Source organism: Leopardus geoffroyi, chromosome C1 (genome assembly GCF_018350155.1).
Source record: "Leopardus geoffroyi isolate Oge1 chromosome C1, O.geoffroyi_Oge1_pat1.0, whole genome shotgun sequence".
NCBI lineage: Eukaryota > Metazoa > Chordata > Mammalia > Carnivora > Felidae > Leopardus > Leopardus geoffroyi.
In genome coordinates, this window is record NC_059328.1 from 45,918,990 (window position 1) to 45,941,543 (window position 22,554).

A 22,554-nucleotide genomic window follows, 5' to 3' on the forward strand; every position below is an offset into this window, starting at 1 on the left:
CAAGATTGCTTTGGCTTTTTGGGGTCTTTTGTGGTTCCATATAAACTTTAGGATTGTTTTTTCTATTTCTGTGAAAAATGCCATTAGAGTTTTGATAGGGATTGCATTGAATCTGTAGGTTGCTTTGAGTAGTATAGACTTATTAACATTATCAGTTCTTCTAATCTGTGAGTGTGGTATATCTATTGTGTCTTCTTCCATTTCTTTTAATCAGTGTCTTAAAATTTTCAGTGTGTAGATCTTTCCACCTCCTTGTCAAATTTATTCCTAGGTATTTTATTCTTTTGATGCAGTTGTACGTGGGCTTGTTTTCTTCTTTTCTCTTTCTGATAATTCATTGTTAGTGTATAGAAACACAAGTGATTTTTGTATATTGATTTTGTATACTGCAGCTTTATTGAATTTGTTGGCGAAGTAATACTTCATCATTAAATTGTTTTTTGAGTGATTTCACTCACTTTCTGGTTTCCTGGTTTTTCAGTTTAAGCATATGGTATTAAAAAACAAAACACCCATCTGTTTGGCTGTTAGAGTCTTTGGTCTTACTTCTTTGATCTGGTAAGAGCCCATATGTTCTCAGTAGTCAGTAGTTTCAATTATCAAATGGGGAAGGAGTAATTGAACTCTTTTTTTCAATTGTATTGGCAAGGGATGCAGCATTGGTTACTCTCACTGAGACTATCTGGGATGTGAGGGGAGAAACATATTTTTTAGGCCATGCAAGCAGATGTTTGGGTATCATGAAATTCTCAAAAGTGAATAATACTACCCTACCGAGGCATTAAGAAACCATTTAAGTTATTTTAATTGAGTAGAAGAAGCTCCCTGAAATTGACTTCACCATAAAGAAGAATGAAATCTTGCCCTTTGCAACAATATGGATGGCTCTAGAGCACATAATGCTAAGTGAAGTCAGTCAGAGAAAGAGAAATACCGTATGATTTCACTCGTATGTGGAATTTAAGAAACAAAACAAAGAAAACAAGACAAAATTGAACAAAGAAAAAAAAGACAAAAAACTCTTAAGTACAGAGAACAAACTGGTGGTTACCAGAGGAGAGACCCCGGGGAAATGAGTGAAATAGGTGAAGGGGATTAAGAGCACTGAGGAATCTATAGAATTGTTGAATCACTGTATTGTACACCTGAAATTAATGTAACATTATATGTTAATTATACTGAAATTTAAAAAATTAATAAAAGAAAGTCCCTGAAATTGATAATATTTTTCTGGGGTCCTGGAAGCAAGTTTTAGAATGTTATATTAGGTTAGATTGCTTGAACTTGATTTGCTGTCTCCCAGTTTGTTTTATATGCCGGCACAGCATTTGAGATGATAATTTACTACCTGAGAAAGTTATAAAGGTAAAAATAATCTCCAGTGACAGGAAACTCAGTTCTTCCTAGGTCAGCCCATTTCATGTTTGGATTCTTCTGACTGGGGCCACTATGTGTAGTTAAACATGCTTCCTGTGAACTGAAGGGAGATGATGACCTGAGATGACATGTGCCACCTCACACTGCATCACTTTGGACGAGTTGTTTAACTTCTCTGTGCCTCAGGTTTCTCATCTCTACTCTGGAGGATACTGATACTTCATAGAGTTGTAGGGTTGAGTGAGCAGGTTAGTTAGCACTTAGAATAATGCTTAGTACATAATAAGCAATAAATGTCATGGTTACTTTTACCATCAGTATTAACGTATTTGTTTTAATGATTTGACTTGACTCCCAAGAAATTCTTGGGAGATATTGTCACCTGACTCTTTGATTTCTAGCATATAGTCTGTGTGCCATCAAGTGAAATAGAGGACATAGGTTTGGTAGAGGAAGTGGAGGAGAATGCTGAGTTTACTTCTGAACATGCTGAATTTGAAATGTTTGTGGAATACTAGTGTTGAGATACGGAAATTTGAAGAAGAGGGCAGAGTCCTTGGCATATGGCTGGTAATTAAAATTATGAGAGATGGGTGAAATAACTTAAGGATCTACTTTGGTTATAGATGAGAAACCTGGGGACCCTAAACCTTAAAGAATAGGTGAGGCCATAAAGGAGACAATCTGAGAGTTAGAGATGGTCTGAGAACCAGGAGAGAGAAGTGACACCAAAGAAGGGAAAGGTATCAATGTTGTCTAATGCAACAGAGAGTACAGTAACCTGTGAACTGGAAAGTATACATGGCTTGATAGTTAACAGGTCTTTTGTGACCCTCTTGTATCAGTAGAGGAATAGAGGTAGAAGCCAGATAGCAGTGACTTCTGAAGGGTTAAAAGGGAGGAAGAACAGACAATAAATATAGACTACTGTTTTGAGAAATTTTAATGAGGCAGATGTTAAAAACTAAAGGAAGATACAGGGTAAATGGAAGATTTAGGGGCAGGATGGAATATTGATGGGCTAAAGAGAAGGGCTATTAGAAAAGAAAAAGGTTGAGTGGCGCCTGGGTGACTCTTGATTTCAGCTCAGGTCATGATGATCTCATGGTTTGTGAGTTTGAGCCCCACATCGGGTTCTGCGCTGACAATGGAGAGCCTGCTTGGAATTCTCTGTCTCCCTCCCTCTCTGCCCCTCCCCTCACTATCTCTCTCTCTCTCTCTCAAAAATGAATAAATAAGCATTAAAAAAATATTAAAAAAAAGAAAAGAAAAGAAAAAGGTTGAGTATAAGGAGAATGGAGAAAAGATGGGTTCAAGACCACAAGTTGATGATACTAGTCTTAAACAGGAGGAAGGTGAAAACATCTGAGACTGGAACAAAGAGAGATGTGGATATAATCAAGCCTTGAAGATAGAGGAAATTCTCCTAAAGACTTCATTTTCCCCAAAGAAAAGAAAGGGGAATTTGTTGGAAGGAGTCAAGGGTTGACTAAGTGTTTGGAGGAGAATGGTCAGTATTTAGAATAGTGATTGAAAGAAAAAGAGGGCAGGCAGATTTGTTCTCCAATGAAGGGATTTTTCATCTGAGCAGTATTTGGGTACTATGAATGTGTTATATGAAAGGGGAAGGATTATTGTTTAATTCAATGGAAGATATATTTATTTAGCATGTATTTTGTACAAAATACCGTGTTATTTCTTCTGGGAGACTTGGATGAATACTGACCGCCTTACTCAAGATGGGGGTGGGTATGAACTATAATAGCTCATGTCATATGATATTTCAGAACCATAAATGTTTATAATAGCCTAAAATGATGATACATGAATTTTAAAAACATACTGTGAGAGTTTGAAAGAAGAAGAGATCCCACTAAATATGGGGAAATAGGAAGGTTTTATGGAAAAGACAAAAAAATATATAAAATAAGGGCTACATGTGTATTTTCTGATGAAATAGTAATGAAATCAGTTGTAAGTTTTTCATCTATTACATCAATTATTTATTCTTCTAGAATACAATGGCACTAACCAGAAATGAAGAAATAAAGAGATTAACAAAACATAATTCTGCTTTATCCAAAAGATGTTCCAAATTTGGCTTTTTTTTTTTTTTTTTTTTTTTTTTTTTTTTTTTTTGGTAGGAATGTAGAATTCAGTAATCCTTTCCACAAATATTTAAAGGACATCTCCATGTTAGGTAATGAGGATACAGAGAAGACTAAGATACAATTTCTTTCTTCAAGGAGTGCATACTCTAGTAGAAGAAATAGAAGGAAAGGAAACTGAAGATCTGTGCAATAAAAGATATAAAAGTGGTATATATGAGTAAAGAAATTTGGGGTTACAGTGGAAGGAAACATGAATAAATGATTATGTTGCTATGACAGCAAGTTTTTCCCTTTTTCTTTTCTTTAGTTGGAGAACATCAATTGACAGGCCATAAAGTGGCAGTTAAAATCTTAAATAGACAGAAGATTCGCAGTTTAGATGTTGTTGGAAAAATAAAACGAGAAATTCAAAATCTAAAACTCTTTCGCCATCCTCATATTATCAAACTGTAAGTATTTTTGTACCTGATAATGCAAAAGAAACTGTCCTGAAATAATTCCTATGAATTTATAAATAATTGTTTATCTTTAGTTAACTTTTTATAAAAGTATAATTCTTTTTTTATTTGTATTCAGCAAATATTAATTCATTTAACCTCTATTAATCTTTTTTTGTATACTTTTAGTTTATAATTAAGAGTCACTTTTCAAAATTGCTACTGTTTTCGGGTGGTGAATGCAGCCTTAGAAGTTGACTCTTCCCTAGTATTCACTTTAAAGGGCATTTAGGACTTTGGTGTTCCTAGAGTCATTTCATAATTTTTTTCTAGTCTATTTTCGTTAACATAACAGTATTTTCTTTTTGGAAAAGGTAGAAAGTAACTGGTAGAGATTATCCACCCTAGTATATTATTTGCAAAACTGCAGTTATTACTGTGATTACTGATACCAAAGCTCTTAGGGAGGCAAATGGATTTTTTTTGATAGGATAAGTTACAAATTTAAAAGATAAGTAAATATGAAGAGATTGATAAACCTGATTAATTATATTGAAAGATAAATAATTTAAAATTGATTATACTCATAGAAAATGTAGATACTGAGTATGGAACAGTATTCTTTTAAATCATTTAAAGTTGCAGTTTTATATGAACTGAGAAAATGTAATATGATAAACACTGATAATTGTCTCTATTTTTTATCTTAAAAAATTGTTTTAAAGTTTATTTTGAGAGAGAGAGGCGCAGAGGGAGTGGGGGAGGGGCAGAGAGAGAGGGAGACAGAATCTCAAGCAGACTAAGCACTGCCAGTGCAGAGCCTGACATGGGGCTTGATCCCATGAACTGTGAAATCATGCCCTGAGCTGAATCCAAGAGTCAGGTGAACTGACCACCTAGGCACCCCTCTTTATTTTTTATCTTAAAGTTTGGATAGAGTTTTATAAAATAAATATTAATCTTGTTGAGTACCTGATAATGGCTAGGAACTATATTGAGAATTTTACATACATAATTTCACTGTATCCTCTTGATGAGCCTATAGGATAGGTATTCTTTTTTTTTTTTTTTTTAATTTTTTTTCAACGTTTATTTATTTTTGGGACAGAGAGAGACAGGGCATGAACGGGGGAGGGGCAGAGAGAGAGGGAGACACAGAATCGGAAACAGGCTCCAGGCTCCGAGCCATCAGCCCAGAGCCTGACGCGGGGCTCGAACTCACGGACCGCGAGATCGTGACCTGGCTGAAGTCGGACGCTTAACCGACTGCGCCACCCAGGCGCCCCTATAGGATAGGTATTCTTGTCTTCAGTTTATAAATAGGGAAATTACATATCTAAAGAGTATCATCAGTGTGTCCAAGGTCAAATAGCCAGTAAATTGCAGAGCTGGTAGTTGATGCTATGCTGTTAATGCTTTACTCCAGTTTTTCTCAAAACAAAATGATATAAATCCCTTTTAAGGGAAAAATAAATTTGTGGATCCCTGGTCTTGACTTAATTATTTTTAGTGTATTGTTTTTTAAGTTTATAGAAACAAAGAATTAGGTATAATAAACTCCATATGCTTATAGCTTCAACACAACTATGAAACTAAAATAAATTCACAATTTAAATATAAGACAATGAATGAAGTCATTGAAATTCATAGTATCTATAGTATAACGTGACAAATAATGGTGGTTTTCAAAAAACAAATCATTGTTAGTTTAATTGTGGAATTAATAGAATGAGGTCCAAGGCCATATATATTTTTTCCTTCAAATAATATTGCAGAGAATGCCTGTTGATATGACTATACCGTAAAAAATCATTTTTAATATCTTTGAGATTTTATTTGCTAGTTCATTATAATCAGGCATTATATTTAGCCTAAACTTTGTTAGTGAGTCATCTTTGGGTGTCAGTGTTAATGAGAAACATCTCAATAACCTATAGAGATATATTATTTGCCTGTGACAAAGCTAGCATAGTAGCTGTGGTAAGCTGAATAATCCCCCTGCCCCAGATATCCTATTTCCTAGATTCTTTGACTATGTTACATTACATGGCAAACGGGAATTAAAGTTAGAGATAGATTTAAGGTTGCTGATCAGCTGACTTTAGGGAGGTTTTCCTTTATTTTCTGGGTGTGCCCATAGTAATCACAATGGCCTTTAAAAGTGAAAGAGGGGGGCGCCTGGGTGGCTCAGTCGGTTAAGCGGCCGACTTCGGCTCAGGTCATGATCTCGCGGTTCGTGAGTTCGAGCCCCGCGTCGGGCTCTGGGCTGACAGCTCAGAGCCTGGAGCCTGTTTCAAATTCTGTGTCTCCCTCTCTCTGACCCTCCCCCAATCATGCTCTGTCTCTCTCTGTCTCAAAAATAAATAAACGTTAAAAAAAAATAAAAAAAAATAAAAGTGAGAGAGGGAATCAGAAGACTAAGAGAAAGAGGTTTGAGGATGAAGCAAGGTCAGAGTGTTAAATGTGAGAAGGACTTAATTGGCTGTTGCTGACTTTGAAGATGGAGGAAGAGGGCCATGAGCCAAGGAATGTAGGCAGGCTCTGAAAGTTAGAAAATAGAAAAGTTTCCCCCTAGAGCCTTCAGAAGGCAATACAGCCTTGCTGACAACCTTGATTTTAGCCCAGTGAGGTGTATTAGACTTATATAAAACTACAAGATAATACATTTTTGTTGTTGTAAGCCACCAAATTTGAAGTATGGCAGCAATAGGAAACTAATACAGTAGCATTCTTCAAATCCTTAAATGAGTGGCTAATCCACTTATTGCTAGGATTTGGAACATGCGTACATTTATTGTTGGTGAACTGTTGCAAATTGGTATGTTCCGTTCATCTTACTAACAACATGAATATGCAACTGTTTAGAGAAGGCTTTTTTTGGAGGGGCTTGGTGTGCTATTGGGTGACTGTGATGACTCAGTTCTCTCTCAAACAACTACCATGAAAACTTCCTTCATAACAGTAAGCTTCAGTGTCATTTGATCTTGACTTGAAGTTCACTTGATCATACACATAAACAACAAATAAGGTCACTGAATTTGCACAGCAGTACATGATTGATTATAAGGTTATCATCTAAGACCTATATTCTAGAAGATCCAGAGTACATTTATACTGATTTTTTAAGATTATCTTAAGAATTAAAATACTACCTACTAGCTTGGTGACTCACCTCTCCTATTCTTTGTTTCCTTAACTTTAAAATGAGGATGTGTTTGCACTGGTATAATGCCTAGTATTTGATAAACATTGGTCTAAAGCAGGAATTGGCAACCCACATGCTGATTCCAGTCCACTTTCATGATTAACTGTTTTTGAAACAGTTCATAGCTGACTTCAACTCCATGTTAATAATGACTTTATTCTAGTTACTGAGTGACTTCTAAGCTAAATCTCTTTGCTCTTCCTTACTGAGTGGCCACCTTCTGTGAGAGGAGAAAGCTGAGAAGTCAGACTAAAAGTATCACATGCCAGAATGAGAGTGAAGGGAGATACCTCTGTATTTGCCTTGTTCCTTAACCTCATCCCTTTTAGAATGCCAACCCTGAAAGACCCCAAGGAAACTTTGCCCATTTAAAGTATGAGTCCTAGTTCCTGTTCTGTTCCTACAAACACAGATCAGATTTTGTCAGTAAGCAGTTGCAACTGTCATGAGGATTTAAAAGCTTATTATTGTTATTTTTTTACTGTTTATTTATTTTTGAGAGAGACAGTGTGAGCAAGGGAGGGGCAGAGAAAGACGGGGACAGAGGATCCAAAGTGGGCCCTACGCTGATAGCAGTGAGCTTGATGTGGGACTCGAATTCAGGAACCGTGAAATCATGACCTGAGCCGAGGACGGATGCTCAGTTGACTCAGCCACCCAGCCTCCCTTAAATGTTTATTTTTGTTGTCCTATGTACCAGTGTTTTCTTGCCTTCATTTCTATAATTATTTGTAATTTTAAATTTACTTTGGCTAATTATCTCATTCTGGCTTAGGATTATTTAATTATTTGCTTATAATTATAATTATTTAATTATTTGTTTTGTGTAGGAGATATAGAATGTTCTTAGGGTTGATCGGAAAGTAATTAGTGGAGGTAAATTTAATGTTTAAAGCTCCGCTTTCTAGCCTTGGGCTTAATCCATTCAGCTTGATTGCCTCTTTAATTGTGGACTGAAATAAAAAAAGAAAAAGCACTCATGTATCCTTGGTTTAGAACAAGCTTATTGACATAGCCTCTAACAGTGTTAGTGATTTAAATAGAGAGAGAGACCTGATCCTTTCAGTGGTTTTGTTTGTTTTGTGTAGTCTTGGACTAGCTGCCAAGAATAGTTCCCTTGTTAGGGATTGGGCCTCTAGTTTCGCTAGCAAGAAAGCTTGGAAACCAAAAACCAAGAATGGAGGGTATTTATTGGATGATATCTCTATTAACTCAAATTGAAAAAATATCACTGGGAGAAAACTGAAAGGAGTAAACAGGATTCAAAGGAAACTCCAGACTTACCCATGAACTAGAATTTGTTGATTTGATTTTTGTCTCCCCCCGCCCCCCACCATAGTTCTTGGGGAACTTCATTTTACTAATCAAAGATGAATACTTCCTAATTTGGTAGAGCTGGTTTCGCCTATTTTTTAATTTTTTAAATCTTATTCAGCCTATAGACAGCTCTTTAACATTGTTCATCACCTTGAAATGTTGCAGTCCCTAGGTTTCTGTGACATCATAGTCTTCTGATTTTCTTTCTTTTTTGCCGCTTCTTAAGACTTTTCTTTATGGGCCTCTTTCTCTGCATGGCCATTAAATAATGATGCATTTCAGCAGTGTGAGCTACTGTAATCTTAGTGAACCGCCTTTGGGTGCCCCCATCTATTATGTTGGTTGTCATTTGTCATCTTTGTGTTCAAGACTTCTAGACCTGTATTTCTGGGCAGGTATTTCTCCTGAATTCTGAACACATGTACTCTTTATTGGATGATTCCATTCTGAAGTCCTAGAATCATCTGAAACTAAGTTGAACTTTTCTTTCTTTTCCACACTTCTCTGTTTTTTGTTTATTTAGTAAAAGTACCATTCATGCAATTTTCTGAGCCTAAAACTTGAACATAATCTTTAATTCCTTTCCATCACATATAATTAATTGTTGAGTTCTGAAGCTACTTTTTCCTAAGTATCTCCTGAGTCTGTCCATTTTTTTTTTGTTTTTATTGTCACTAGGTCTTTTACTTGTCTTTTGACTGTTGCTTCTGCTTAGAAAAGTTTTCCCACACCTCCCTTCCCCTTAGGCTTCCAATTCCAACTTGCCATTTAGATCTGAGGCTTTACATGTGATTACCTCTAGAAAACCTGCTTTACTCCCTAAGACTGAGTTAGGTATCATCCTCTCTGTACCATAGCAGTCTGCTTTTCTAAAGTCCTGGGCATTGTATTGTACTCACTCTTTTTTTTTTTTTAGTTTCCCCCCACAAGACCGAGTTCTTTTAGAAGCAGAAATTATGTTTTTTTCTTTAATTTAACAAATTTTTATTGAGCGCCTGCTATATAATAGGAACTGTCCTATCATTGGGGATACAGTGGTGAAAGACATGGTTTCTGCCCTTGTGGAGTTTATGTTCTAGAGGTATCTAGCAGTTCTAGATAGGGAGTAATCAAATTAACAAGATTACTTTAGGCAGTGATATGTGCTTTGAGGAGAATGAAACCATATGGTTCTGTTCCAGGGTGTGATTAGTGAGGCAGAAGTGTTAATTCAGATTAGGTTGTGGGGAAGACCTCCCTGAAGAGGTAAAGTTTGAACTAAGACCTGAAAGATTATTGGGGCGCCTGGGTGGCTCAGTTGTTTGAGCATCTGACTTTGGCTCAGGTCATGATCTCACGGTTCGTGAGTTCGAGCCCTGTATTGGGCTCTCTGCTGTCGTCACAGAGCCTGCTTCAGATCCTCTGTCATCCTCTCTGCCTCTCCCCTGTTTGCTCTCTCTCTCAAAAATAAGGAAACATTAAAAAAATAAATAAAAGATCTAGCCATCTAGTGACATGATATGACTATAGTGTAGAATGGGTGTGGGGACAGAAGTGGAAGCAGACCAGGTAGGAAGCTGTTGCTGTAGTCCAGCTGAGACATTGTGATTATGGTGACTTTACCCAAAGTGATAGTCTAGATTTGTGCTGTCCGGTATAGTAGCCACTAGCCACATGTAGCATAAATTTAAATTAATTAAAATATTTAGTTCTCTGGTCACAGAAGCTGTTTTCCAGGTGTTTAATAGCAACATGTGGTTAGTGGCTATTGTATCGGACAGAGACTGCATAAAACATTTCTGTCAATGCAGAAAGTTCTATTTGACAATACTGGTCTAGGTAGGGAGAATTGATGGATTCAGTATGTAGTTTGGAGATAAAACGAATGAATTACTGAGGACAAGAGAGTGAATAAGAAATATTGTGTGTGTGTGTGTGTGTGTGTATATGTGTGTGTGTGCGCGCGCGCGCATGTGCCTGAGCAACTGAGATTTTGGATTTCGGTTTGAGCAGCTAAGTGGTGATAATGATGCTGTTTTTCAAGATAGGAAGAATGGAGGAGAATCATGTTGGGGTACAGGTGGGCATTAAGGATAGTTGTTTTGGCCATGTTAAGTTGAGAATCCCATTGGACATCTAAATGGAGATGTTAGATACCATGTTTATCTCCCTAGCACCTTGCACAGTAGCAGGTGACATTTTGAATAAGGTCCTGATGGTTCTGGGAGGACAACAAGAGTCAAAGAATGAAAGTGTAAAGAACATGGTATACTGGGAACAACAGTCTTGCTCGTCTGGTGCACAGAGTATGTGTAGGGAAATGGAGGAAAACAAGGCCAGAAAGTTAGTTTGTTCATTCATTCAGCAAATGGCACCATTTAGGCCACTTGGAATGCATCAGCAAACAAAAAGTTGATAATAGCATCTCTGCTCATATGGGGCTTCTATTTGTGTACATGTGTAGTGGGGGTTGGTGGGAAGATAGTAAACTTTATATTAGTAAACTATATTGTAAGATAGTGGAGAGGTGAGGGAATATGCCATGCAGATTATCTGGGGAGGAAGATAACTGATGGAGGGAACAGTAAATACAAAGGCTCTGAGGTGGAAATACAGTCCAGAGATTAAGGGAGCAGAGTCATTCAGTCCTCTAGGCAGTGTGATTCAGGGGGAATTGGAGTAAGAGGTGAGGACAGAGACCTAAAGGGGAGCCAAACTGTGTAGGCCATTGTAAGGACTTTGGCTTTTACTCTGAGTGGGATGGGAAGCCATTAGAAAGTTTTCATCAGAGGTATGATATGACCTGACTTATGTCGAAGCAGGGAGGCTAGTTAAGAGTCCATTGCGGTATTCTTGGTGGCTTGGAATAGAGCATAGTTTGGAGGGTGTTGAGAAGTAAGCATCTTCTGTATATGCTTTCAAGGTAGGGTAAAGAGCATTTGCTGAGAGAGATTAGATGTGGATTGTGAGAGGAGAGAAGTCAATGATTGACTCCAAGGTTATTTGGCTTTGGCAAATAAAAGAGTGAAATAGTTGCCATTAAGTGAAATGGAGAAGATTGTAGGAGGAACAAGTTAGAGGTAGAGGGTGGAATCAAGAATTTGATTTTGGTTTTACGTTTTTGTTTTTTTTTTTTAAGTTTTTTATTTCGAGAGTGCGAGTGAGCACGAGTGGGGAAGGGTCAGAGAGAGAAGGAGAGAGAGAATCTCTGCACTGTCAGTGCTGAGCCTGATGCGGGGCTCAAACCCACAAACCATGAGCTCATGACCTGAGCCTAAACCAAGAGTTGGGCCCTTAATTGACTGAGCCACCCAGCCACCCCTCGTTTTATGATATTGAGATACTTATTAAGCATGTAAGTAGAGATAAAAGTAGGCTACTGAATATGTGATTCTGGAGTTAAGGAACCGTGTAAGATAGAAATTTGGAAGTCCTCACCATATAACTAGTAGTTAAGATATTTAAAGCCCTAAGACTTGATGAGATCACCAAGGATGTGAGTACAGATAAACAAGAAGTTCATGAATTCATCTCTAGGGCACTATGATGTTAAGATGTCCAAGATGAGGAGGAACCAGCAGAAGAGAATGAAAATGAACAGTTACGAGGTTGGAGGAAAACCAGGAGAATCTGGTATCTTGAAGCCTAGTGAAGAACATATTTGTGAGAGAGATTATTAACTATTCCTTTCACTGCTAAATATTGAGTAAGATGGTGCTGAGAATTGATCATTAGATTTGGCAAGGTGGAGATTGCTGGTGTCTTCAAAACGGACACATTAATTGTAATGAGGGCATAACATAAATCCTGTTATGAGGAGCTTAGGAGAGCATTTGAGATGAAGGAGGAGTTATTAACAATATACAATTCAGGAATTTTATTAAAAGGTAAGGAGATAAATAGGAGTGGTAACTAGAGGGGAATGTGGAGTCTACTTTTAAGATGGAAGATATTAATGCTTTATACCAAAGGGGATGGTTCAGTCAAGGTGGAGAGAGTGATACAGGAGAAAGAAAAGCTAGTTGCAGAAAGCAAGCCCTTTAGTAGGTGGGAGGAAGGAATCCAGTGAGTAATTGGAAGAGTTAGTCTTTGATAGTAAATGACCATGGAGAGCATGGTCGTGTGTGGTGGAGGATGAGGGGGTCCCGGAAATTAGAGGCCATGTATTGATTGGACAGATCTTCCTTGTACACCCTAAATGATGACAACAGTAGCAGTGGGGAAAAAGACATTAAGGCAGAATGAAAGGGAGTGGGCAAGGAGATAGGTTGATGACTATAACAAGAAAAAGTATTGGGTATGTAATCTGATGATGGCCTGTACTTCAGAGACAATGGGGTTTTTGAGTAAGAAGGTTTTGAGTGAGGGTTTCATTAATTTTTTTTTATTAAAAAATTGTTTTTAAGGTTTATTTATTTTTGAGAGAGAGAACGTGAGCAGGGGAGGAGAGAGAGAGGGAGACACTGTTATTTGAAGCAGCCAGCACAGATCCTGATGCGGAGCTTGAACTCACGAACCCCAAGATCATGACCTGAGCCAAAGCTGGACACTTAACCAACTGAGCCACCCAGGTGCCCTGAGTGAGGGTTCCCTTTAGATCATAATATATTATTAGATTATGCAAATTGGCTAGCTTTTAAAATTTCCGTGTGAATTAATCTAGGATCTGATCAGCAATGCCTGCTAATTTCTCAAAAAAGAAAGACATACATTGTATGCCTTTGCCTGGAGGTACACAGCACCATCTAGTCCTTCAAAGGAAAATAAAAATCAAAATGAAATCTGATCTAGGGGCGCCTGAGTGGTTCAGTCAGTTAAGCGGTTAAGCGTCCGATTTTGGTTCAGGTCATGATTTTACGGTTCATGAGTTTGAGCCCCGTGTCTGGCTCTCTGCTGACAGCTCAGAGGCTGGAGCCTTCTTTGGATTCTGTGTCTCCCTGTGTCTCTGCCCCTCCCTGCTCACACTCTGTCTGTCTCTGTGTCTCAAAGTTAAACATTAAAAAATTAAAAAAGAAATGCAATCTGATGCAATCTCTAGATCTAACAGGGTGCTGTAAATTGTTCATTATGTTGCCATAAAGGATGGATCAGCCAAATAAGACCATGGAATCCTCTACAGGACAAGCCACTGGTTTCTTCAACAAAAGAATGCAAAAGAAAACAGAGGTAGAGGAGCATATATAAATTAAAAGAAACACGAGAGACATTATTAATCATTTGCAATGTATTGATTATATTTGGTTCCTTAATTAAAATATTAAAACAAAAAGCAAAAAGATATTATAAGCTAATCAGGAAACCTATTTGGATATTTGATGACATTTGTGATTTGTTAAATTATGCATTGATAACAGTATTGCATGGGTATATACACGTACATTTTTTACGGCTGTTAGTTTTTAGAAATACATATAGGTCTATTTACAGAGAAAAATGAGAGCCAAATCCAGTGGGAATTGATTAAAAATGTATACTTTTATCAAGTTAATAACCAAGACATTTTAATAATCTTTTAGAATGTTAGAGAAGATACTGATTTTTTCTGTATATCCATGTATAAATAAAGGAAGTATGATCAACCTAATAAAAATGGGCACAGGACAGGAGTGAGCATTTCATAAGAAATGTGTATGGTGTTTTCCAAGGTTGGAGAATATCTAAATCTACAGATTTTCTAAACATTTTAGTATTGCCAAGATGTTTTTGGAAAACAGTTGGCATTATTTCCTATAATTGGACATTCACATGAACTATGACTCAGCAATTTCATTCATAGGTGTATATGAAAGAGAAAATCTTGCCATATATAAGAATGTTCACAGCAGCGCAATTGATGGTAGCAAAATTGTGGAAAAAATTTACTCTCCAGTGGTAGATTGGATGAATAAATAGCTTCTCCATTAACAGGAGAGTAGATCAATAAATACAATGAAATATTATATAATGGTCACATCAAATAAGTATAGCAAACACAGCATTGTGGATGGATCAATAAAACAGGTCCCAAAATACTCCATATAGCCTGATACCCTTTTTTTAAAGCTGAGAGCAATTAAAATAAAAATATACGTTAAGAGTATGAATTTTACATATATATGAAGATAAAGGGACACGCACACACAAATGTATAAAAGAGAAAGCAAGGGAGGCAGGAATGGGATTCAGGATGATGGCTAACTTGTTTGGGGAGAAGCAGTAGGAGGGGGAAGAGAGAGGACTGCATTGTATAGTTAGCTGGAAGGTATTGTCCAGGTCCTAGGTTTTTGTTTGGGTGATGGGTTTGTAGGTGCTTATATTAAAAATAGTAATTAAAAGTAGGCCATTCATGGACCAATAAATGAACTAAGAATAATGATTACGAATTTCTTTAATAACTGACTTCTAAATAAAGAAAAATATGCTATATATGCAGCTATATAAATAATTTTAAATCTCTATGGATGTAACCATCAAGGAGGTTTACTCATGAATATTGATTTTTGTCTAACTTTAGACAGATTTTTCCTGAGTTCTGTATGCTATTTAAATGGATAGTGCTTAAAAATGCATATAACTTGGTCAGCTGGAGAATGCTTGAGGTTTTGGGGGATACTGGAATTTTTTTGCCTAATTATACTTTTTCTGAAAAATGTTTCTAAAGCATGTTAGTTTACTTTTCTGTTGTATTAAGAAAATGATGATATGAATGAGTTTCATGATTGAATTTCTTGTAATGCTTCAATGTGGTATTTTGGAAGGCACAAAAATTTAGCTTACTCTGGCTAGGTTTACGAACATAATCCTGGAATTTGCCTTTTTCCCTAAGTCCCACTATCAAACTGTTTTGTTAGGGGCGCCTGGGTGGCTTAGTCAAGCGTCCGACTTCGGCTCAGGTCATGATCTCACGGTCCGTGAGTTCAAGCCTCGCGTCGGGCTCTGTGCTGACAGCTCAGAGCCTGGAGCCCGTTTCAGATTCTGTGTCTCCCTCTCTCTCTACCCCTCCCCTGTTCATGCTCTGTCTCTGTCTCAAAAATAAATAAACGTTAAAAAAAATTAAGGAAAAAAAAGAAACTGTTTTCTTAGGATTTCTTTCTCATGTTTCTTCTTGTCTTGACTTCATTCTAGTTAACTGAAATTTTATTCATTGAATTTTTGTTGTAATGTTGCCCTAATTATTCTGGTTTTGGCTCCGAGCTGGTCACAATTATTATTATAAAAGTGCTAATTTATTTATTTACTTATTTAAATGACTGCTTTGTTACAGATACTTCACTAGGTGCATACTCAATCACTGTATAGATCACCAGCTGAGGTACAAGCCCTGAAGGGAAGGGAGTGCTCTGTGAGAGCAGAAAGGGTGACCTGGGCTTACGGAGTGACCTTCTCTGCTTAAGCGGAGATATAAAGGCTGACTGGTGGCCAGTTACAGGTGCGGGTACAGGTCATGGTACAGGATTCACGTTAGTAGGCACTGCTTAGACAGATGCTGAGGCAGGAGCAAGTGCAGCACGAATGAACGAATGGAAGAAATAGTGCCCTCTAGTGGTGGGAATCAGAGATGAGACCGTGTAGACACAGGCGGGGGCCTGATTCACTCAGCACCTAAGAGCACTGGGAACTCCCTGAGGATTTTAATTAGGAGGCTACTGAAGAACAGATTCATGTTTTGAAAAGAGTACTAGAGTACTTGTCTGATGTCTGTCTTCCTCAGTGAGTGTAGGCTCCACAACTAGAGACAGGAGCCGTTGATCTCACCGAGTGCAATACATGTAGATTTGCAGCAAATAGTAAATGTCACAATTTAATAGCTCAGTGTCTGGCACACGGTATAAGTGCTTATTAGTAATGTTGGCTGTGGTTTTCATCGCTCTAGATTGGCCTTTAATGTGCACCGTGGCTACTTTGGAGTTAGAGGTTTCATGAAATAGTTCAATCCAACAGTATCCACTGAAGACCTGTGATATACTTGGAAGAATCAGCAGCTAAGTTTATTAGAATTTCATCACTTTTGGGGCGCCTGGGTGGTGCAGTCGGTTGGGCGTCCGACTTCAGCCAGATCACGATCTCGCGGTCCGTGAGTTCGAGCCCCGCGTCGGGCTCTGGGCTGATGGCTCAGAGCCTGGAGCCTGTTTCCGATTCTGTGTCTCCCTCTCTCTCTGCCCCTCCCCCGTTCATGCTCTGTCTCTCTCTGTCCCAGAAATAAATAAACGTTGAAAAAAAAAAAATTAAAAAAAAAAAATTTCATCACTTTTTTTTCTGTTATGCTCCAAGGATGTAACAGAGCAGAAAAGTGATAGAGAATTCTGTTAATAAACCAGATTAGCCGGCAGTGAGTTGACTAGGTGCTCCTGCTTCACACTATTCATTTTATTCAGTTAGAGTTTGGTGCCTGGTAAGATTGCTCTTACAGAACCATTTCTTCTGGAGTTCTCAGGTAAAATTCTCTTTTCATAGTTCATTTGAAGTAATCTTAACTTTATTCTTCAGTGGTGTTAGTTTATTTTATATAAAGTGGTTACTGTGTCATTTTTCATCCAAAAGACTAAAGATTGCTATTAGGAATATTTTTTTGAAGATCTATAATCATTTTTATACTGTAGCTTTAATATTTTACTTTTTTCAAATGTTTAATTTACACATGATGTGTCTTTTCTTAAAATATATAGTATGTGGTTACATGACCAACTACCGGGCCATTTTCCTTTCCTTTGTAATGGGGAATAATAACCAGAACCACCATGTAGCACATACTTGCTTTCGTGCACATTAGTAAAAAGTACTCTATCTGGGTGGACGAATTTACCGAAGGGGTCTCCTGCTTCTGACACATTGAACAGGGTAGCATCTGGGCTACTTTTCACCTCCTACTTGTGTCCTCATTGGGTGCCTGGAAGCCATGCAAAAACTACACAGCTATACTTAGTGGCCCTAAATAGTAACTCAGTAGAAATCACATATTGCTCACAATCAGATTATAGATAATCCTTTATAAACAAAGTTAAAACTTTAATAATTGTATTTAACTTGTTTTCAAAACTTTGTTAAAATTGTGTATATGGGGAGAAGTCTTTTATGAAATTTTTTTCAAGTAGAGCTAAGATTCTTATTTTTTTAATGTTCTCAGCTTTGCCGAGAAGTCAATTTAAGAAATATATATATAAACACACATTCGTATATATGTCTATTTAATTTTTTACTATGGAACGTTTTTGATGTATACAAAAGTAAAGTGATAAAGCCTCATGTATCCATCACTTGGCTTCAATGATTGCCAGTATACTGTTTTATCTGCTTCTTTCCACTTCTCCCACCCCAAATTATTTTGAAGTAAATCCCAAAATATTATGTGTTTTAATCTCTAAACTTTTCACTATCTGCTCTGGAATATAGACTCTTTATTTAAAAAACACAAGCATAGATCATTATAACACCTAAAAAATTAAAGTGATTAACAATATTATCAACCACCCAGTCAGTATTCAGACTTTGTTTCATAAATTTTTTTTTTAAGTTTATTTTATTTTGAGAGAGAGAGAGACGGAGGGAGAGAGATCAGGGCAGGGTGGGCAGAAAGAGAGAAAGAGAATTCCAAGCAGCCTCTGCTCTCTAAATGTGGAGCCCAGTGTGGGGCTCAATCTCATGAACCGTGATAGATCATGACCTGAGCCGAAATCAGGAGTCAGATGCTTAACTGACTGAGCCGCTTAGGTGCCCCTTGATTTACTTTTAACCTATAGCTCCCCCCTCCCTTTTTCTTTTCTCACATTTTATTTGTTGAAGAAATGGTTATTTGTCCACTTTCTGCATTTTGCTGATTAAATCTCTTGTATCATTTAACCTTAACAAGAGTATTTTTAATTTATGTTTCAGTATGATACTTGATCTCCAGACTATAAAAAAATTTGTTTAAATGGAGAAATTAATGCTTACTTTTTCAAGAATGACGGATTTCAAAGAATTTGTAAACACGGAAGGGAGGATCTGAAGAAAAGTCCCTTAAGCCTCAGAAAGGAGAGAATTTTGTAAAGCTATGTTTATAGCTCTGTGATTGTTTTGATAATTTGTTGCCATCTTAAAATATTGTAAAGCACTGGAATATAAAATTGTAGCAATAATATACTAGCTTGATTTTTTAAATTAAACTAACATTTTTTTATGATTCTTTTTATTTACAAAAAAGATACCAGGTGATCAGCACTCCAACAGATTTTTTTATGGTAATGGAATATGTGTCTGGCGGTGAATTATTTGACTACATCTGTAAACATGGACGGGTGAGTAACTTATTATCTAGTACAATAAACCCCTAAGCTAAGAAAGAGGATAGTAGGAAATAGTAAACCACAAAGATACCTACAAAGTCAGGGTTGCTTCTGTAATAAAGCCCAGCTAAAGATACAGAATAGTAGACATATTTTCTTTCGTAAAAATGTACATTTCAAGGGGCTCCTTCCTGGCTCAGTGAGTGCAGCATGTGACTTTTGATCTTGGGGTTGTACGTTCAAGCTCCACATTGGATGTAGAGATTACTTAAAAATAAAATCTTAAAAAAAATACACCTTTTGAAATACTGATTTTAGGGAACACGTTCCACTTAGTTGCCAACATGATATTTGTGTTTTCAGAATGAAAAATCTGTTGTATAACATGTTGAAGCTTCAATTATTTTCTTTTCGGAGCACTTTCATAGAAGTTCTGTTTTACATTATGTTTGTTGATTGCCTAAAACATTGTGCACATTTAGTGATATTAATTGAAAATCAAATCTTCCTAGCAGCCCAGAAAAACCTTGTTGATTAACATGTTGACCTTTAATGCAAGTTTTTGGTTTGTTTATCTGATGTGTTGAAAGTTCTGACCCAGTTCTAATTAGCTTACACAGTTACGTTTGGGTTGATTATAAAACTGAAACTCTTGCTATGAAGATGTCCTAAATATTCTTAGCGCAGCTTCTGTTATACTTGCTAGGTTGAAGAGGTGGAAGCAAGGCGCCTCTTTCAGCAGATTCTGTCAGCTGTGGATTACTGTCATAGGCATATGGTAGTTCATCGAGACCTGAAACCAGAGAACGTGCTGTTGGATGCTCACATGAATGCCAAGATAGCGGATTTTGGTATGTAACTCCAAGGTTGTTCAGAAACGTACTGGTTGCCTTTTAAAAATGTGTCAGTAGCAAGTGTTAAGGTACGAATTTGCAGGTTCAACTTTGCAAATCCTATACCATGAAAAGGGATGAGTGGCGCAGTCTCCAGGCTACCTTATTGTATTCATCTTAACAGTTTTTTAAAATGCAAATACTTCCAGAGAAGTTAGGGCTAGCTTCAAGGTAAATCCATTTAATCTGCATTTCCTTCTAAAGGAATTCTTAACTGTTATTTTTGTGGGGGGTCACAAACTCCTTTGAAAATCTAATGAAAATACGGAAACTTCCTTTGATGAATGTACTTCAAGAGGGGTAGTGAAAATTTACATGCAGCTTTGGAGACTTAAAGTCTTTCTGAATTGATCAAGGGTAAAATCTAACAACTTGCTAAAAGAATAGGAGTTTTGGTCAAGAGTAAACAAAAAGGTGAAATGTAAATTTAAGGCACCACTTTCTGGGGTAAACAAACCTGAAAGAGTACCATAATAGAGAGTTTGGCAAAAATATTAGGAGGTGAGAGATTATAGAGAGATAGAAAGGTACCAGAGTTCAGCAGTGCTTATTTATAATTTTTGTAATAATTTTGTATATATTTAATAGTAATAATTGTTATATAATAATAATTGTATTATTATATTGTATATTAATATATAATTACATATTAACATATAATAATAACAATATTGTATAATCTTGTATAATCTTTAAAAACTAGGAAACTTGGGCAGGCCCCTTTTGGGGCACCCGAGTGTCTCAATTGGTTAAGTGTCCTACTTCAGTTCAGGTCATGATCTCACAGTTCATGAGTTCGAACCCCACGTCAGGCTCTGTGCTGTTGGCCCAGAGCTCATTTCAGATCCTCTGTCCCCCGCCCCTCTCTCTGCCCCTCCCCCCCAGAAATAAATAAACATTAAAAAAAAATTTTAAACAAGGAAACTAGTTTCCCTGTTTCACTTTCTTTTCTTTTTAAAATCAAAAAAATTTATTTCTTCATAATTTATTGTCAAGTTAGCTAACATACGGTGTATACAGTGTGCTCTTGGCTTCAGGAGTAGATTCCCATGATTCATCGCTTACATACAACACCCAGTGCTCATCCCAACAGGTGCCCTCCTCAGTTTTCTTCACTCATTTTTCCCTCTCCCAACCGCCCCCCCCAGCAACCCCCAGTTTGTTCTCTGTATTTAGGGGTCTCTTATAGTTTGCCTTCCTCTCTGTTTGAAACTTATTTTTTCCCCTTCCCCACGGTCCTCCGTTAAGCTTCTCAAATTCTACATATGAGTGAAAATATATGATACCTGTCTTTCTCTGACTGACTTATTTCACTTAGCATAATACCCTCTAGTTCCATTCATGTTGTTGCAAATGGAAAGATTTAATTCTTTCTCATTGCCAAGCAGTAGTCCATCTTCTCTATCCATTCATCAGTTAATGGACATGTGGGTTCTTTCTGTAATTTGGCTATTGTTCAAAATGCTGCTATAAACGTTCGGGTACATGTGCCCCTATGAATCAGCACTCCTGTATCCCTTGGCTAAATTCCTAGCAGTGGTATTGCTGGGTCATAGGGTAGATCTATTTTTAATTTTTTGAGGAACCTCCACACTGTTTTCCAGAGTAGCTGCACCAATTTGCATTCCCACCAACAGTGCAAGAGGGTTCCCATTTCTCCACATCCTTGCCAACATCTGTTGTTGATGGGGTTGTTAATTTTAGTCACTCTGACCAGTGTGAGGTGGTATCTCATTGTGGTTTTGATATGTATTTCCCTGATGATGAGTGACATTGAGCATCTTTTCATTTGTCTGTTGTCCATCTGAGTGTCTTCTTTGGAAAATATCCATTCATGACTTCTGCCTGTTTCTTCACTGGATTATTTGTTTTTTGGGTGTTAAGTTTTGTAAGTTCTTTATAGGTTTTGGATACTAACCCTTTATCTGATATCTGATAAGTCATTTGCAAATAACTTTTCCCATTCCGTCAGTTGCCTTTTAGTTTTGTTGATTATTTCCTTTGCAGTGCAGAAGGTTTTTATCTTGATGAGGTCCCAATAGTTCATTTTTGCTTTTATTTCCCTTGCCTTCAGAGACATGTCGAGTAAGAATTTGCTGCGGCTGAGGTCAAAGAGGTTGTTGCCTGTTTTCTCCTGTAGGGTTTGATGGTTTCCTGTCTCACATTTAGGTCTTTCGTTCATTTTGAGTTTATTTTTGTGCATAGTGTAAGAATGTGGTGCAGTTTCATTCTTCTGCATGTTGCTCTCTAGTTCTTCCACCACTGTTTGCTGGAGACGGTCTTGTTTCCATTGGATACTCTTCCCTGCTTTGTCAAAGATTAGTTGGCCATACATTTGTGGGTCCACTTCTGGGTTCTCTATTCCATTGGTCTATGTATCTGTTTTTGTGCCAAAACCATACTGTCTTGATGATTACAGCTTTGTGTGCTAGAGGCTAAAGTCTGGGATTGTGATGCTTCCTGCTTTGGTTTTCTTTTTCCACGTTACTTTGGCCATTCAGGGTCTTTTGTGGTTCCATACAAATTTTAGGATTATTTGTTCTAGTTCTGAGAAGAAATACCAATGTAATTGTGATTAGGATTGCATTGAATGTGTAGATTGCTTTGGGTAGTATTGACATCTTAACAGTATTTGTTCTTCTAATTTGTGAGCATGGAATGTTTTTCCATTTCTTTGTGTCTTCTCGAATTTCTTTCATAAGTTTTATATAGTTTTTAACATACAGATCTTTTACATCTTTGGTTAGATTTATTCCCAAGTATTTTATGGTTCTTGGTGCAATTGTAAATGGGATCAACTTCTTGATTTCTCTTTCTGTTACTTCATTATTGGTGTATAGAAATGCAACTGATTTCTATACATTGATTTTGTATCCTGTGACTTTGCTGAATTCATATATCAATTCTAGCAGCTTTTTGATGGAGTCTTTTGGATTTTCCATGTAGAGTATCATGTCATCTGTGAAAAGTGAAAGTTTGACTTCTTTGCCAATT

At 37.1% G+C, this 22,554-nt stretch overlaps 1 protein-coding gene across 4 annotated transcripts in view; it reads left to right on the forward strand.

The window, feature by feature from the left end:
- The window catches only part of PRKAA2 (protein kinase AMP-activated catalytic subunit alpha 2), an 80,149-nt gene that overhangs the window by 31,272 nt on the left and 26,323 nt on the right, over positions 1-22,554 (forward strand). For 2 of the 4 annotated variants that reach the window (XM_045477546.1, XM_045477545.1), the window contains exons 2-4: positions 3,796-3,937; positions 18,586-18,679; positions 19,374-19,518. In XM_045477546.1, the coding sequence (XP_045333502.1) occupies positions 3,796-3,937; positions 18,586-18,679; positions 19,374-19,518 (381 nt within the window). Of the gene's footprint in view, positions 1-3,795; positions 3,938-16,725; positions 16,840-18,585; positions 18,680-19,373; positions 19,519-22,554 lie in introns of those variants that run through there. The other 2 variants (XM_045477548.1, XM_045477547.1) reach the window with 2 other exon arrangements.